General features: G+C 40.7%; 1 protein-coding gene across 1 annotated transcript in view; it reads left to right on the top strand.

Annotated features, from left to right (window-relative positions):
• The window catches only part of LOC125447749 (uncharacterized protein C7orf31), a 64,421-nt gene that overhangs the window by 33,958 nt on the left and 11,698 nt on the right, over window positions 1–18,765 (top strand). Inside the window, exons 6-8 of the mRNA XM_048522430.2 lie at window positions 8,424–8,506; window positions 12,570–12,744; window positions 13,054–13,145. Coding sequence (XP_048378387.1) covers window positions 8,424–8,506; window positions 12,570–12,744; window positions 13,054–13,145 — 350 coding nt within the window. The remainder of the gene's footprint in view (window positions 1–8,423; window positions 8,507–12,569; window positions 12,745–13,053; window positions 13,146–18,765) is intronic.

Genomic DNA, 18,765 nt, shown 5'->3' with positions numbered 1-18,765 from the left:
TTGAAGATCTAGTCCTCAGAGCTGCCGATAGCATTCTTCTGTGTGATACCTGACTATAAATACTTGGTCATCCTAGAAACATATAAGTCGAAACAATTGAAATTCCTTTAAATTTGTTTCAGGAAGCCAGGAAGTAAATGCTGCAGGCTTCTAAACATCAATAAAATTTCAAAGGCATTCCTGACATGGTTCATTTAAGGGGAGGAAACTTAAAATGTTGTAGATCATCAAAATTTATCACACTTTTCACTGCAGTTCACACATGACAAAAGTTTTCTTTGTTGGTTACTTCAGCTTACCCAACTGTTACATGGAAGCTGCTCCCTTCCAAAAAATAGGAAAAACAGGTCAATTGGTAATATTGCACCATCTGTCTACAGCACATTTCTTGATACACATTTGGTTTTATTCTGCTTGTTTCCTTTTTTTTAGTGACTATCTGTATGAAATGTGCTTGGAGTACTCTGCATGGTTCTATTCACCGTATTTCTAAAAGACTTGCAGAGCAATCACAGAATATGCAAAAAAGAGAGTCATAGGACCATCTTGAGTGATTGTAATTAATCAGGGAAGACTGAACAGTCTGGAGGTTTTCTGTGGGAAAGTCAAGGCTGAAGAATTGCCTGGGCCAGGTTTAATGTATGAAGAATTTTCTCAGCCCTTTGCTGATAGGCTGGGAGGTGAATTGCCTTCAGTAAAGTGTGAGAAGGTAACAGGAGTGCGACCCAGTAGCTTACTGATGCTAAGCCATAGTGCTAATGGCGGGAAAGATGGCAGCTTGGCTAAAAGCTGCATGACCAATTGAGTAACTTAGGTGCTAATTAAGGGCCACTCCTAAATTGCTCACATTAGCACGGCCCATTACAAACTGGAAAGAGCACGATTAACCCCCTGCAACCTCCCAGTGAGTTCTGCAGGAGGTGCTTTTGTGGTCACTGCCACTTACACTGTTGAAGGGACAGAAATGGTTTGTGGTGCCAGGCCAGCCACCACCACCACCACCGCCCTCCTTCTCTCCTGCCCTTCCCCCCCGCCCCCCACCACCCCCACAACTGGGACACTGGGCGACACTGCCTTTCAATGCAGGTTAGTGTATCACTTTCAGCCCTGGAGGTAGCACCTAACAATCGTCAATAAAATGAGGCCAGATATTTCCACCTGTGGACAAGTTTGAAACTGGAGTTCTTAGATATAAGGTAGCCCCTACTAATCCAAGAACTCAGGAGAAGCTTCTTCTTCCAAAGATTTTTCTAGAATATTGCTTTTCTACTAAAAGGAGTCGAAGTAAATAATATACACACATGACAGGGAATATAAGATCATTACATGAGGAAAAAGGAGTGCAGGAATGCTGATAATCTTAGAAGAGGAAGACCAGGGAGAAATTTTGTCCAGAGGGTGAACATCCAGTGGGAACGCATGAACACACCAAGCTGCTGACTGAAAGCTGTGGTAAATCTAACTGCACAGAAGCCTACGGAGTATTTTGGTACGATGTGCCAACTTAGGGTGCAAGTGCCCTCTTTCTAGTGGACTAAGATAAAACCAACAGGTTTTTGCCAATTAGCCCTATCACATAGTATAATGTTGATTTCATGGGTAAACCTCTGCACAACAGCAAACGTGAAAGCATTTACGACCTAATTCGTTAGCTTGAAGATGCAGGGTTTTTGGACTTACTGCTTTGGGTGTCGGGGTGAGAAGAATGGGGATAATATTGACCTTGGAAGAATGAAATACAACTTTAATCTCAAATGAGAGCAGAAGAGCTCTTTTTCTTTTGCACATAATGGGCTAGAATGTTTTCTGTAAACATTTAGATGACTTATGAGAAATACCTGATTTAATTAGAGTTATTCAGAAGCTGATTTCACATCTTGGTGTTTTACAAGTGAATTTGTCTGGCCCAATGCTTGTGCTGTTCTTCCATGGCTGAAATCAATTTATCAATTAATCCCTACAGAGTCGAAGTAGGTTGTTTGGCCCATCGAGTACCCATTGCCTCTCCAAAGAGCACCTCCCCCCAGCCCTGACCTTATCCCTGTAACCCTACACTTCCCATGGCTAATCCACATAGTCTGCACATCCCTGGACACAATGGGCAATTCAGCATGACCAATCCACCTAACCTGCACATCTTTGTACTGTGAGAGGAAACCGGAGCACCTGGACCACACCCACACAGACACAGGAGAATGTGACAATTCCACACAGACTGTCACCCAAGCTAAACATTGAGCCAGTGTGCCACTGAAATGGTAGCAGAGCCTCAAATTGTGCTTAATGATCTGAATTATAGTGATAGATTTGCAATGTACAAGCTTTCTGGGGTGTTTCAGGATGGCAAACTTTAACGATGTTCATGGATGCCTTGGGATCAGATATGTCTTGTGTTAACAGATTCCTCAGTTAGCAGAACCTCAGCCATGGATTGTGCAACAGTTTGTAAGTTTACTGAAGGTTTCTTCATGGGTCAACTTTCAAGGGCCAACAAGCTATTGGAAAAGGAAAGATCTGCAGAGCTATTGAAAACATACATGATGTGGAATATAATTAGGTACCTGTTTTAAAGAGACAGCACCAGGAGAATGTGCCAAATTGTCTCCTTTATGGTGTATTATCCCATGATTATATAGAATGAACTGAGGCTATTTGGCGCAGAATGTCAGTGTCGATGTTTGGATTTCCCAAGGCCTAGCTATTCCCATGTTCTTTTGTATTGCCATTTTAGTATTGGCTGGATTTCCTCTCAAATTATATTGCTGATTCTGCCTCAATAGTTGCTTGCGTTAAGATGCTTCTGAGTAGAAATTTGAAAGCCTATTTTCAGAAACAGGAATTGTGGTTTCAGTGTAATCTCCTCCTCATCCTATTGAGGCAGGAAACAAGCAAACATTGTGCTGGCTCCTCGTTCCAATGAATGTGGGATTAAATGGAATGACACTCTCACTACCAGATGGTCGAAGGCTTAACAGAGACCTCAGAGTGTGCATGTGTTTCACCCAGCCTATTCCTCTTAAAAGCAGACCTCTTAAAAGGGAGCTACACTCATTAGACTGAGCTGCTACAAGCTGCTTCTTGGGCATGTGCTTATAAGAGAAATGTAAGGAAATGGGTCACTGTGGAAAGCAGAGTGCTCTGTGATTTGTGGATGCAATGCTGAAAGCCTTGGCAGAGATTGGAAAGAGGATTGGTTCAGCAATGGCAGGCCCATCACCAACCATTGTGCAAGGTAATCACTGACATTCTTCTCTCCCTCTCTGCAGGTTAATGTCACATATTATCATAGGAACACAGCAAAACTGACAGGCCAAGTATGCCTGTATCACTGAGCCCATGGGGGAAATCGTTCTCTGCATCATGGGGCTGGTTACAATGGAACCAGTTGTATCAAGAACATTTGAGGTCAATGCTATGTTCTTCCCACATGGTCACTCTCAAACCCTACCTCACCTTCATCCTTCTTTCAGGTTTGAAGAGCAAGCTGTAAATGGCATGGAAATGAACTTACTGCTTTCCATCACAACGCCCCTTGCCTCAATCCAACATTCCCCTTCTGATTTCATGCTTTCAGATACCATAGAACTGCTGCCTGCCTAACCAGAAAAGTTTCTGGAGGAAGGGTGAAAACAATGCCACACCATTGGAGAAGTAGAACTATCACTTGTTCCGGCACTAACTTTCATCACCTTAGGCTCTGGCATTGTGCAAAATTCCGATGCAAGTTGGAATCTGTATACGGTGAGTAACTGGATACAAGTCAGCTGCACTCGGACAACAGAGAAGGAATAATTTGTGTTTCACTTCTCTGGTGGACTGGTTGTACACGTGACCTGCACGGAACTCAAATGAGAATGTCACTGGGGAAGCCAGCAGTATACTGACTTGGTGCATTGGCAGGACAGCTACCAAATTTCCTGGTAGTGTTAGGGAGCATGGTGCATGCACTGCTGAGGGCTTGGAGCCTGTCCTTTCCACCGTAGAAATGGTGGCCAACTCCAAGGTAACAACAGCACACACAGCCCATTATGCAGTGTTTCAGTTTCCATTACAATTCAGATGGAAAGCTCTCAATGCCTCACTGCTGCAGTGGAAGCTCCGATTGAGGTCATTTCTCGTTCCTAAACAGTTTCAAACTGCTCCCTTTACAGCTGTCCAGCAATTGTTCTCCAATAGATTACGGGATTTCTGATGTGCCATGCCTATGCTGCTGGAGTAGCACCTAGGATCATGAGCCTGCTGTCTTGTTTCAGGGTGACAGCATTTACATTTCAACCATTGTCACAGCACCACTTCCCATGTTGCTATTATGCAGCAGCCAGTCCAAAAAACCCACACTGAAATGGTCCAATCCAAAGCAAGCTCCTGAAAGTCCAGAGTGTCTTAAAGGTATCCTCCAAGGCCATTTGAATTCCCCCCGATGAGAGTCAGCAGTCTTTCATCAGGCATGTGGGTGGCACTACATTAGAGTACTAGGCCAGGCAAAGGCAAACATATGACAGGCTTGAAGTGCAGAAGTGTTTTTCTTTTCATGTTTGTAGGTGTCATGAAGATTTTTTTGTTAATGTAGCTTTTATTACAGGATTTTGGTTAAGAGAAAGCTGTGATGGGATGTGGCAGATGGACAGCAAGCTGGTAGGGGGAGCAATGATAGAGAAGGGTTCACATCCTAAAGGAACTCGAGTCAAAGTAAGAATTCACAAAAAGCAGTTGTTCAAACCTCAGGAGACTACTGGCCACTTTATGATGTTAAAAAGCTAAACTACTGTCTGTAAGATCACCAGAAGGATGACTGTAAATAAGTTATTTACAAAAGTTCAGCAGAGAAGGAGATCCTTCAAATGTAGGGAATCTTCAAAATGGCTGCTGGAATTCAAGTCTTCAGTCCAGCGTAGTGAGTGCCAAGTTGTCTAAGAGGGAAGAGGAAATAAACTGGCTTTCTTCAGGCTTGAGTTTTTTTTTACTGCAGAACAAATGCAGCTCCTTCTCCTCCAGATGTCCTATAACATTTGGGTTAGAAGTTAATACCCTCCAAACTGTTCAGCTACCCCAAAGCCAATCACAAACAGTTGTTGGCAGGGAGAAGACCTTTGCAATCAATAGCCGGTTAGTAGTTCACTGAGCAATCAGCTACTGTTGTCAGCCATAACTTCAATTGTACACACTTTCGTTATCAGCTCATTTGTAAACCTTTTACAGGCAGATGTGTAAACATTGAATAATCCTTCAACAATCCTTCCTTAGTTTCAAAACAGTTCAGTCCACAATCAAAGGTGCAGAAAAATGTCAAGAGGTGTTATTTTTCACATTAATGGCTGAATTTTATGGGGTGTATTTTGTGGATTCCCCCCTTGACTGAAAAGTTGGCCGTAGAGCTGTCCACCAAAAATCCAGCTAGCTATAGCCACTCAGTAGGCTGTTTCTTGCTTTAAGTGGTGAGACTTCTGACCCAATTTAGTGTGAAAGCACTACTTTAAAGATCTGCAGATCTGATTAGCTGCAGCTCTGTCATCCCTGCTGCACAAGGTTAGAGTAGCAGCCGCTTTTGGGACTACAGGCAGAAGAAGAAGAAGAGATTGTGGAAACTGGATTTCCAGCTAAGACCGAGGTATCAGTTTGAGAATGGCTGACTGTGCCCCAGCGACAGGAGTGAGGGACCAGGTTTGTGAGTCTGGTGGGGATGGTTAAAGGAAGGGAGTGCAACCTTGTGGGAGTGTACCTTCAGGGGATTCCCAAAGGAACACACCATCCCTCAGCTCTTATCCAACATCAGCCCCCACAGTGAAAGCTGCCAGGCTACTTGGATGGCATGGGCATCCTTTCCATGGGAGAAAGAGCAGCAGAGTGGGCTTGAAGCCTTTAAATGACCATTTATTTGCTACTTGAAGACCTCAGTAGGTCCAAGGGTGATGGACAGACTGCCTGAAGCCTCTCCTGCCAACCATAAAATGAGAGACAGGTCAGCAGTGGATAGTAAGACAATATGAAAGCTACACACTGCACTTTACAATCCACTCACCACCACCACCATCTTTAAATGTGTATATTGGTGAGGAGGATGGGGGACTGTCAGTGGGGATGTGGGTGTGTTGGCGGGGGTAGTTTGGACCATAAAATACAGCTCTATATTTGAAAAAGGAGAAGGAGGATGATATATAGAAAGAGTACATTGGTGCTACTATTCTGCCACATTTTGTCACTGACCCCATAATGCTCCTGAGGGCAAGAATGGCCTCTTTGATAAAAAAAGTTTGTGGGTCTCTTCTAATTCAGGCTGGTTTCCTTGTACTGTATTCCATCTTGTTACGCAAATGAAAAAAAAATTGTTTTGACATATCAAGACTTTAAAGAGGACGATCCTGCACCATTCCCAGCCAGCTGCCCATCCCAGGATTTTAGGTTGGTGCTTTACTTCTATATATGGACAGGTGGGAAAAGCATTTCTCTCCATAAAGTTACCTTAATCTGTGAAGCCTTTGACCCACATACCACTGTCACCTGCCCTTATTGGTGAGGTTTCATACACCTGCAGGACACTGTTGCCAATGCCCATTTTCTCTCCCACCAGCCTCTTGTGCTTCCACTGACCAGCTGTGGATCCTATGTCAACTATCCCTCCCTTCCAATAAAATACAGTCTTCACCCAGCCTAGAATGAAAAAGTTGAGTGACTCAGAACAAAGGGGGAGGTGGTGACAAATCAAGTATTAATTCCAACAACAAGTTAAATTCTTCTGTTATATTTAAATTAAATGTAATGCCTAAGAATAAAAAGTTAGAGCAGGTTGTGTATTGGTTCAGTCCGGTCATTCTAACTCTGGATTCCCAATCCCATTTGCGTTGTAAGGATGAAAGTCAACTTGCTGTAAAAGTACATTTTTGAACTGAATGTTATATCATCTTAAATCAGTTCCCATTCCTGGGTCAACAACACAAGATTGTCCCTAATTTAGTACTGCAGGCAAAACTATCCATGTGTTTGATTGGAGATGCTGCTGAAGGTTACTCTGTATTAGTGCCCAGAAATATATATCCAATCAAACAACAATGATAAGTGATTTAAGGCATCGTGGTTTCTCATATCATTGACTTAGTAACTTTGACACTAACATTTTGTGAATGGTATCGTTACTCTGAGCAATAAAGATTATTTAAAATGTAAGTAGCGCTGCACAATGGGTATTATTAGCAGTAAAATGATTGATACACTAATCCTACAACTGACAGATTTTGTTCATGCTCAGTGAACACAATCTTTGTTCTTCCAAGAGCCTGCCAGTCTCCAGCTACAAGACCCCATGTACCTACAACATACCAACTAATGAAATAGGAGCAGATGGAGGCCACTGGACCCCTCTAGTCTGCTTCACCATTCAATACAACATGTTTGTGTTTTGAGTTCTGCATTCCCATTCTAGCCTGTGAATCTTTGATTCCCTTGTCTAACAAGAGTCTATCTACCGCTATCTTAAAAATATTCAATGATTCTGCCTGCTTTGCTTTCTGAGGCAGAGCGTTCCAAAGTCACTTTTTGAGGTAAAAAGTTTTAAAACTAATTCTGAACTGATCCACAAGAGGAAACATCCTTTCCATGTTCACCTTATTGAGATCATTTAGAATCTTATGCATTGCTACTAAATTACCCTCATTCTTCTAAACTCCAGTGGAAACAAGCCCAGTGTCTCCAATCTGTCTTCATATAACAACCTGCTCATTCCAGGTATCAATTCAGTAAACATCCTCTGTAGCAATCTGAAATAGAGACAGCAGCGATTTTCTACTTAACCCCACCACCTGCCTAGAATTCTATAAAGTACAGACAATGAACCTCACTGGGGATCTACCATATATGTTCTAATTAAACTGGTACCAAGACCTTCACTGGGGTCCCCAGAGCATAACAAGGCTGGTGCATAGCCTTTTGGCGAAAGGGAACATCTTGATTTGTAGCAGTCTCACCCCAGAGAAGCCACAAGGATGGAGAGGAAATTGTTGCAGCATAAGATGCTTTAAAATGGCAGTTGTTAAAAGTCAAATTGTCAACCAGAATGCACATTACCTGGCCATGCTACGCTACAAAATAGATAAATATTTCATTCCTAAAACTTGCACATTTCTCATGACGAGCATGTAAATATTGTAGAGTATTGTTTTTAATGTTGAGTAACAAAAATGTCATTGATTTTGGATAAATTACTGAACCCTGTTAACAAAATTGAGTTAATATCAGTTGATACTAGAATGAACAGCAGCTGCATAAATTTGTGTATTTTCATTTACTTGTGTCAATCATTCCTGTTAGCTACACAAGAAAAGAACTTTTAACAAATGATTGTCAAAAGTCCTGAATGCAGGGCTGCCTTAATAAAAAGTTTGGCTTTAACTGTGGATATTAATTCCAAACGCTTTACTACTAAATCACAGGATCTCCGTACAGAATTGAAAGCCAGGAAGTACCCATTGTACCAAAAGGTTTGGCTTGGCCAGGACAAGAAGGTTTTACTCATGTAAGCACCTCTGCTCAAAGATGATATTTTCTGCCTTTCAGTTGCTCACATTTAGTAGGTTTAGATTATATACCAGTTAAATTGCAATATATTTGAACTAGTATCTCTTGCTTTTTTATGTAAAAATCTTATTTGCAACAAGGTATTCCAAATAATTGGCCAATACTATAATATTATCCAGCTTTAAATGTATTAATCTAACCAGTATTCAAGGAGCACCCAAAGGAAATTGTCAATTTTGCTCATGTTTCAATAATATAATGGGATTGAAATGAATCATAAGAGCATTTAGATCATCTATTCAGATAAACATATAGTTATCCTATCCTTTACTTTAATAAACATAAATGTTTTCCTCCATTACTCCAGCTTAACGTCCAGTCAATGAATCAATAACTTTGAAGAGGAAATTCCTGACTTAAGGCCTAACCTAGGCTTTGTCTCCCTAACTTGCCCCCCATCCACTGTCTGATCTGTTTAATGATATGATGGCACTCTTTTTCTCATGGTTACTTTGGCATTCTGTTTTACTTTCTTAATTAATGCCCTTCATTATCTGCGCATGTAAGCCCTGAGTCTAATAACACCCCAGTTCTTTTTTCAACTTCACATTTAGCTATTCAATGCACTTTCTCTTCCAATATGTAATAATTTGCATTTACCTTTAAATATCTTGTTACTGTTTTCAATTTGAGTGTTGTGCCAGATTGAAATATGATATTTAGTGAATACATAAATTAGCTAACCACAACTATAAGAATTTTTAAGCAGGCCTTCTCTCAAGGTTACAACTTGGGCTAGATTTAATGCAACTTGGCATTATGGGAAACTTATTCGGGGAAAGGCTGTGTGTCGGACTCCCACCAACAGCAAACCACTCCCCACCCCCTCCACCTCCTCCCCCCCCAAGCTCCCGAATTAAGTCAGAGAACGGGCAAACAGGGCTGCTGCAGGATTCCTAGCCAACAGTGGGAGGATTTCTGTTAGATTCATTAATGCCCCACTTTCAAATCTTTGGGTTACTGTTGACTAGAAACTCAGTTGGGCTCACCAGTTACAAGAGTTGGCTAAAAGAGCAGGTCAGAAGCTAGCAATGCTGCAGCGAGTAACTCATCTGCTGAGTTCCCAAAGCCTGGCCACCAGCTGCAAGGCACAAGTCAGGAGTGTGATGGAATACTCCCCACTTGCCTGGATTAGTGCAGCTGCAGCAACACATGAAGCTTGACACTATCCAGGACAAAGCAGCCCACTTAACTGGCACCATGTCCACACGCATACACTCACTCCACCACCAATGCTTAGTAGCAACAGTGTGTATATCTGTACAGTGCACTGCAGAAATTCTCCAAGGATCCTTTGAGAGTATCTTCCAAACACATGACCACTCACATCCAGAATGACAAGGGCAGCAGCTAAATGGGAAGACCACCACCTGTAAGTTTCCCTTCCAAGCTACTCACCATCCTGACTTGGAAATATTTCATCATTACTTCACTATTGCTAGGTTAAAATCCCCTCCTTAAGTGCATTGTGGGTCTATCTACATTACGTGAACTGCAGCAGTTCAAGAAAGAAGCTCACCACCACCTTCTCAAGGACAACTTGGGATGATAATAAATGCTGGCCAACCAGCAAAGCCCATGTCTCATGAATGAATAAAAATGTGAGTCTATTGACGTTTCCCATGAAGCCTGCATTCTGTCATTGTCTGATTAAATGGAGTCTGTATGCTTATACTCAATTCCTCCTATATTACAGGATAACATCCCATTAGCTTTCTTTATGACTTGCTGTACCACGATACTGATTTTTTTTTTCTGTTGTGACTCAGGGACACTTTTGACACAGTAATATTGTCTCTAATTTTGGGCCAGAAAGTTTGGGTTGAAATCCATCCTGGCCCGAAGGTATGACAACATATGTCCAAATATATTGCTATTCAAAAGAAAGCATTTTTCTGACTTATACATTGAAACCAATTCATCCCACTGCATCTCTGAATTCTGCCATTATTCTCTGTTGAAGTAACAGTCACAGTCACAGAGTCATACAGCACAGAAACAGACTCTTCGGTCCAACTAGTCCATGCTGAATATGATCCCAAACTAAAGCATTCCCACCTGCCTGCTCCCAGCCCATATCCCTCCAAACATTTCCTATTTATGTACTTATCCAAATGTCGTTTAAACTTTGTAACTGTACCCACATCCACCACTTCCTCAGGAAGTTCATTCCACACACGAACCATCCTCTGTGTAACAAAATTTGTCTCGTGTTTTTTTAAAAATCTCTCTCCTCTCACCTTAAAAATGTGCCCCTAATCTTGAAATTCACCCATCCTAGGGAAAAGAAAACTACCATTATGTATACCTCTCATTATTTTGTAAACTTCTTTCAGGTTGTCTCTTAACCTCCTATGCTCCAGTGAAAATGTCCCAGCCTATCCAGCTTTTCTTTATAACTCAAACCTTCCACACACAGCAACATGCTGGTAAATCTCTTCTGAACCTTCTCCAGCTTAATAATACCCTTCCTACAACGGGGTGACGAAAACATGATGTAGTATTCCAGAAGAGGCCTCACCAATGTCCCGTATAACCTGAATATGAATTCCCAAATTCTGTACTCAAAGGACTGAGCAATGAGCAATGCCAGATTTTTTTTCTCATTCAACCTATTTATATCATTTGCATTCTCTGAGGTCCACTTCATAACATATATTCTCAGTTAACTTTGCATCATCTACAGAATTAGATACTATGCCTTTACTCCTCTCATTCAAGTAATTGATGTACAGCAAACTTTGTTTTAGCTCCAGCAAAAATGATATACCTCAAACACCGTGAAGTTTACTGTATTGTTTTATCCAAATTATTTTGTTTTTAATTTATTTACCTCAATGTAAATATACCTGTTGTTTAATTGAACGGCCACATGAAATATCAACATTTCAATTTTGAGTCAATTTATCCTCAAATACCAGGATCAACTGTGATCTCTTGAGTAGTCAGTTGAGGGTGTGAGTGAGAAGGATCTCTCTCGGTAAGTTTTATTTAAAGCAAAGTTCTATTATTATTTAAGTGATTTATGCTGTAAGTAAAGTGTGACAATAATGTGTATACCCCGTGCATTTCTTTTACTTAGTGTGTGTTTTTGTATCAAGTGTGTGGACCTCTTGATTGTCCTGGATATTTAATCAGCTGGTACACTCCTGGTCCCGTGGGTGCCGGTTAATAAAAAGTTTACTGCAAATTGTAAAACATCTGCAGAACTCCACTTGTCACTTACTGTCAATTGGCCTACTTTGTTTTCTACACACCAGCCGATCTTCTATCTATCTTTATGTATTATCCCCTCCTTATTATCCCTATTTTGTGCAGTAATCTTTTATCTGGCCCCCTGTCAATTGCATTCTGAAAATCCAAGTACAAAACATCTATAGGCTTCCTTTATCCTCAGAAGATGGTACTTCTTTAAAGAACTCTAATAAGTTTGTTGAACATATTTCCCTTCTACAAACCCATGCTGAATCTTTTCAAATATTCTGAATTTTCCTAAGTGTGCAGCTATAACCTTGTCCATGATCAATTCTGTCACCTTCCCTGTGACAGAAAAAAGGCATTGCACTTTTTTCATCTACCTGGGAGCTTGGGAACCCTATATTTGCCCATTGTGTTCTCCACTGGCAACCCCTCAGCCAGTCAGAGTTGACTTGCCAATCATTCAGCACCCATTTCTCATTTTCATATGAATTATTGTGATCGTTTGAAGTTTGGCTTTCTTGCATTCGGACTGCTGAGTGCAATCTTCAGCTACATGTCTGTATTTTCAACAATAAATGTTAACAAAATTAATGTAAACTTTTATTTGTGAGAATTGTGTCATTTACTGTAATGGATACAAATGAACTCAGTGGGTATTTTGAAGCGAATTAGTGTAGTATCTTGTTGTATCTGAAACCTGTAAAAGCTAATAAGCCCTAGTAGGGGAACTTCAAAATCAGGATGCTTCATTTCATTGTTTATTTTAAATACAACTTGGTAGCCTTTCTCTTTCATTGTAGTATCCTAAATCAGAAAAAGATCGTAAACAAGCAATCTATCCAACACCACCGAAGCTTATTGCCCCCAACAAGACAGAGTCTATCTTAGAGCATGCTGTTTCAGAGAGAACTGCTAATATCTTGAAAAATATTGAGAAATCACACTGGCTATCCTCCTACAAGAGGGACTTCACAGGTAGGAAATAACACAAACTGAAAGATCATTTCATTGCGTTCTGTACTGCAACAAATAAATTTTAATTATTACTATATTTGGTGACCCACCTCATGGACCATAAACAAATATCAACTATTGATTTTGAGGAAATGTCATCTGGAACATGATAATGATTCATTTCATTTTTACAGCTGTTAGCTGAGCCATATCTTATTTCCAGTACCAACAGTCTTTTGTCTTTATTCCACTCAACAAATGATTTATTAACTACAAACTACAAGACATCTAAAAACTGGGCCTTCACTGTATCGTGTATTTTATCATTAGGAAGTGGACCGATGAATCCTCTTCAGTTAGATGATTACCATGAGAAAACAATAGCAAAAATGACAGGAAAGTACACCTATTTCTCAGAGCTGGTAAGTAACCTGTTAATTTCGGGCAATAGCCATTGAGATGATCAGATGAAATTTAATGAAGATGTACACAACAACAGCTAGCTTTTAAATACCTTTAACATTGTACAACATCACAAAATACCAAAGCACATTATCTGACAAAAATTCACAACAGGAAAAGAAAAAAAGGTAGTCAAAAGATCAGTCATGGAGCTAGGTTTTTAAATGATGTGAGAGAATTGAAGAGGTGGAGAACATTGAGGGAAGGAATTCCTGATGTTATGGTATAGGCAGCTGAAAGCGTGACTACCAGTAGTGGAGTGAAGAAAATGAAGATGGACAAGAGACCAAGTTTGCTGGAGCCAAGAGTTCACAAAGTATTTGTGGACTGGAGGAAGTGATAGAGATGAGGGGTGATTTCCACAGGAGAATGAGAATGTCAAATTGAGATATTTGGAGACCAGGAGGTAACTGAGGTCAGTACACGCACGGAGATTGGATGAGACAGATTTGGTGTATCTTAGGACATTGCAACAGAGTGTTGGATGAGTTCAAGTTTTTTGAAGGTGGAAGATAGGATATTGGCACTGAGGACATTGTCACAATCAGGACAGATGTTAGCAAAAAAATGATGAGAGTTTCAACAGCAGATGAACTGAGTCAGAAACAGAAACACACAGTTATGCACATGCATGAGTGCCTGAGTAATATCATCAAATGTCACACCATGTACACAAATACAAATTATTATTAAAAATGTCAACTAACTAAACCAGTTACATGTTTTTCACAAAAATGTCTATTAACTAAACCATCCACATCAAAAATTGGAAAAGACCAATAAAAAGGACTTTAAGTGGGGGTAGAAAAAAAAGATGCATTTCTGCTAAGAAAATGATTGAAGAATATGCTGAGGAAAAAAAAATTGTAAGAACGATGAGTTACTAAAGCACATCAGGGCAGGATTCACCAGGCAACCAGGCTTAGTACTGACAGAGCCACAAATCCAAAAGCAGTAAATTTAGACAATTCAAGCAGATGTACCATCTTTTCCAGCATTTTGGGAGTGTAGAACAAATATAATTGAAATCATTTGCTCCACTAACGTAAAGGTAATTAAACTGGCCACAATGAAAAAATGAGAGACTTCAAGAACAATATTTGGATTTTCCGTTTTCTTTACAGCAGTTCAAGAGGAATCAGCTCTCAAAGTGCTGCTGTGCCCCACTTCTGCCAGGATTTAAACCTGACATACCCCTTACTCTGCTGCATTGAAATTTACATTGGAAAGTTGGAAAGGATTTAGACCATCAAACATCATTCCATCAGTGCAATGTCTTTTCCTAACCATTCACAGGAAATAGCAGCACCCAGCTGTTGGTGAGGATTGAGCAGAGCCCATCCTACTTCAAGTTCTTGCTGTCACTGGCCAAAACTATGCAAGCCTTGGACTAACATCAGTCAAAAAAAAACAGACATCGCAGCCTAATGTCCGAGTCCTGTGCAGGCATGTCGAGAGAAACATTTGATTTGTATCCGAGCTGGGAGCAGACAGAGGTATTGAAGGCAGGGAAGTTTGTCCCAGAGAGTGGCATAGCCAATTTCTGACACAATCCCTCCTCTGGACAGTTTTTAAACTGAATGATTGGGGATGGGTCAAGGGAAGGGCGGTGGTATTGAGTGATGATTACACTCCCATAGATAAACAGAGGTGCTTAAGTGGCTTACTAAATACTTTGTGGAGGCACCAACTGGAAATCTCCAGTCTCCAGTTGGGACTTATGTCTGTCAAACCCCAGCCAATGCATAGAGGTGTCAGTGGTATAGCCAGTGGTCTATATAATATTGCTAACTCATCTCACCAGCGCCTCCAGATTATCTCTCGTCCCATACTGTAGGCACATCCTTCAAGTGACCACAGCTGTGACTGAGGCAGCCGTGTGTGGGAATTTTTCCTTCAAAGAAAAGTCTGACCTTTTTGTTCAGCAGAATTTAATCTTTATTACCAAGTCTCAAGAAACGTCTGCCGAGTGAGGAGTCTTCTCTTTCCCACTTACGGTGGCAGCTCCCACATCTGCTGATGCGTCTCCCGATCTCTCAGGGTTAGAGGGCACCCTGGAGGTCCTGTCAGCATCCAGAACCTACCTCCATTCTTACTCCAATGGCAAGTACAGATCCAGGTGACAGATTTACTTCAGCTCCCAACACAGCACCAGTGTAGAACACAGTAATGGTCTCAGTATTAGGGTCCTGACCCAAAAAAAAATCTACCCACGATCAATTTACCTGAACAGTTAAGACCATAAGACGTAGGAGTGGAAGTAAGGCCATTCGGCCCATCAAGTCCACTCCACCATTTAAATCATGGCTGATGGGCATTTCAACTCCACTTCCCTGCCCCCTCCCCGTAGCCCTTGATTCCTTGTGAGATCAAGAATTTGTCGATCTCTGCCTCGAAGGCATCCAACGTCCCGGCCTCCACTGCGCTCCCTGCCAATGAATTCCACAAGCCCACCACTCTCTGGCTGAAGAAATGTCGTCTCGTTTCAGTTTTAAATTTACCCCCTCTAATTCTAAGGCTGTGCCCATGGGCTCTAGTCTCCCTGCCTAACGGAAACAACTTCTTAGTGAGCATCCCTTCTAAGCCATACATTATCTTGAAAGTTTCTATTAGATCTCCCCTCAACCTTCTAAACTCTAATGAGTACAATCCCAGGATCCTTAGCCGTTCATCATATGTTAAACCTACCATTCCAGGGATCATCCATGTGAATCTCCGCTGGACACGCTCCAGGGCTAGTATGTCCTTCCTGAGGTGTGGGGCATATGGTGACATTCTGCTTAGTGCATTGTTTCTTTGTTTTGCCTTTATGTGAGAATAATTGTTTGCAGAATTAACATAATGAACATTTATGTAGTGCCTGCAATATAATATACCTCTCAACGTGCATCACAGCTCCAGGTTCAAAAAGTAGGTGAGAACAGCAGAACGTCATGTTTAAAGAGGCCAGTAAGAGTTTGAAGCATTGGGAGTCAGATTGGAATGGAGATGGGTAATATTTTGGAAGTGAAAGTGGACATTTCATCTGAAATATTGCCCCTATGAGATTGCAGTGTTCCTTCAGTACCACATCCAGCCATCAAACTACATTTTTGTGTTTAAAATTCTCGATTGTGATTGGAAGTCAGAATGTTCTGACTCAGAGATGAGAGTGCGCCCCATCTTCCAAACTCGGTAAATCTAAACGGTACTGCCTGTACCCTGACACGGACCAAGTCCCCATTCATCCATTGTCCACCTTCTCATTGACCTACATTGGATTCATGTCTTGCAATAACTTTCATTATCTTTGCAATTATCTCTGTTCTTAAAAACCTCAGACATAGCTGCAGTCTCCAATTCTAGTTTCCTCCTTTTAATTGCTATAATATTTTGTGTCTTAAAGCTTTCATCTGTGAAATCTCTCGTAAACTTCTACGCACTTCTACACTCTAGGTTCCCTAACATTTCTGAGGTTATTTGTGACCTATCCTATGAAAGCAGAGCCAAAGTATGTGTTTAATTCTTCTGCCATATCTTTGTTCACCATTGTAATTTTCCCAGGTTCTGACTGTAAGGGACTTACATTTGTTTTTACTAATCTTTCACTCTTCACATATTTTTGGTAGTTTTTACGATCAGTTTTTTATGTTCTTGTCAATTTTACTTTCGTACTGCAATTTCTACTTCTTGATCAAACCTTTTGGCCTTGTATGCTGAATTTAAAATGCTCCCAATCCTCAAGCCTTGCCGTTATTTTCTCGCAATTTTATATGTCTCCTGTTTGGATTTATAGCTATCCCTAATTTCTTTTGTAAGTCAAATGGTTGGGCCTGTTCAGTTTCTGGTCAAAGGTAGCCCCCAGAATGTTGATAATTGGGTTTCAGTGATGGTAATGCCATTGAATATTAAAGAACAATGTTTGAAGTTTCTCTTTTTGCAGATGGCCATTTCCTGCTACATGTGTGGTGCATATGTTGCTTGCCATTTGTCAGACCAGATTTGGATATTGTCCTGGTCTTGCTGCATTTAGATGTAAACCCACTTCGGTATCTGAGGAGTGTCCTTCTTTAAATCATTTCGTAAAGCCCGTTTCTTTGACTGTGTTTTTAATTACCTGTCCTACTATCTCTTTATGTAGCCAAACATCAAATTTGTCGGAAAAAAAGCATCTCTAAAGTGCCTTTGGATGCAATGGTATTGTTACAGTATTAGTTCTCCTGTAATTGTGTATAAAGTTTGTTACTAAACTCAGGGCAAGCCAGGACCTTGCTATCTTCTATTTTACCCAAATCAGAATATTAAAACTAACCACTTTAAGGTTAGGTACCTGCTCTATTAAACACTGTGACGAATGCTACTGACTGAATGTTAAGATTTCATTCTATGAATGACAAAAATATCTGAGACCCAAGTTTGGTTTTATGCGCTACTGGACAGTTTTTAATGAAAGCTTTATTTTTCTAATCTTAGATAAGTCATATTTACAAGTAACCCTGCTTCAACTGACTTGCAATTTAGCTCTTGAAATGAACAGTATGCTAGAGACAACATCTCACTGTATACTGCATAATGTAAACAGTACAGACATAGAAAATGAATCAGAATTGGACATTTAATGCGTGCCTAAATAATCTACTTGTGCTGAGAGAGCAACACCCAATAAATATGCAAAGAGCTGCAATGTTTCATTATGGCCATTAGATGTCAGCCTTATCCACAATCTCAGGAAAATTCGCATTCAGGTTTGTTTCTCTTTGATAATAATAAATTTTCATCTTTCATACTTGGACATTATTGTCCATTACCTGCATGGAATGCAATGTGGAAGACCTTGAATATTCCATAATGGGGAATGTAATCCTCACTTCTCAGTTTTGCTTTTTTCTATCTCCCTAGATGATGTGTAATGCTTAGCTTTTAAAAAACGAATATTCTGCAAATTTGTTTCCTTCAAGTCCAGAGCCATAAAATAAATCGACTTTGGTTATTAATTTGAATACAAAGAGCTGCATTAATTTAGATTGGTGCGTGGAGATAAAGAAATTTAAAAAGTGAACAAATTCGAACTGAAGAGATAGCACAGTGTGGAGCTGGAGGAACACAGCAGGCCAGGCAGCATCATAGGAGCAGGGAAGTTGACGTTTCGGCTCAGGACTCTTCCTTCCCAAAACATCAACTTTCCTGCTTCCTCCAACTCCACACTTTGTTATCTCTGATTCCAGCATCTGAGTTTTTGCTAAATTTGAAGGGAAGTTAGGCCTTCAGGAGAAAAATGAATTTGTTTCAGAGATGTCAGAAAGGAGCTTGTTCCTTGAATAGCCCCACAACTTCCAACTGCCCTCCTAAGAGCACCACATCGTCATTACTGATTTCCAGAAGCATGGTTGGAGAATATAGATGACACTGCCAATTTGTTTTATCCACGGTGTATTCGACCCTTTGAGAAGCCCAATGTAATAAACCTAATTCCCTTAACATTTTATCACCACGGACAAATAGCTGATGCTCCTAAAACAAGAATGCCGTTCTTCTTAGGCAGTCCCCTGGGATTGACAATAACTTGTTCCACTTTGATATGGTGGACACTGAGATGGTTGA

This window comes from Stegostoma tigrinum, chromosome 2 (genome assembly GCF_030684315.1).
Source record: "Stegostoma tigrinum isolate sSteTig4 chromosome 2, sSteTig4.hap1, whole genome shotgun sequence".
Classification (NCBI taxonomy): Eukaryota; Metazoa; Chordata; class Chondrichthyes; order Orectolobiformes; family Stegostomatidae; genus Stegostoma; species Stegostoma tigrinum.
This window is presented reverse-complemented; position numbering and strand designations above follow the sequence as displayed.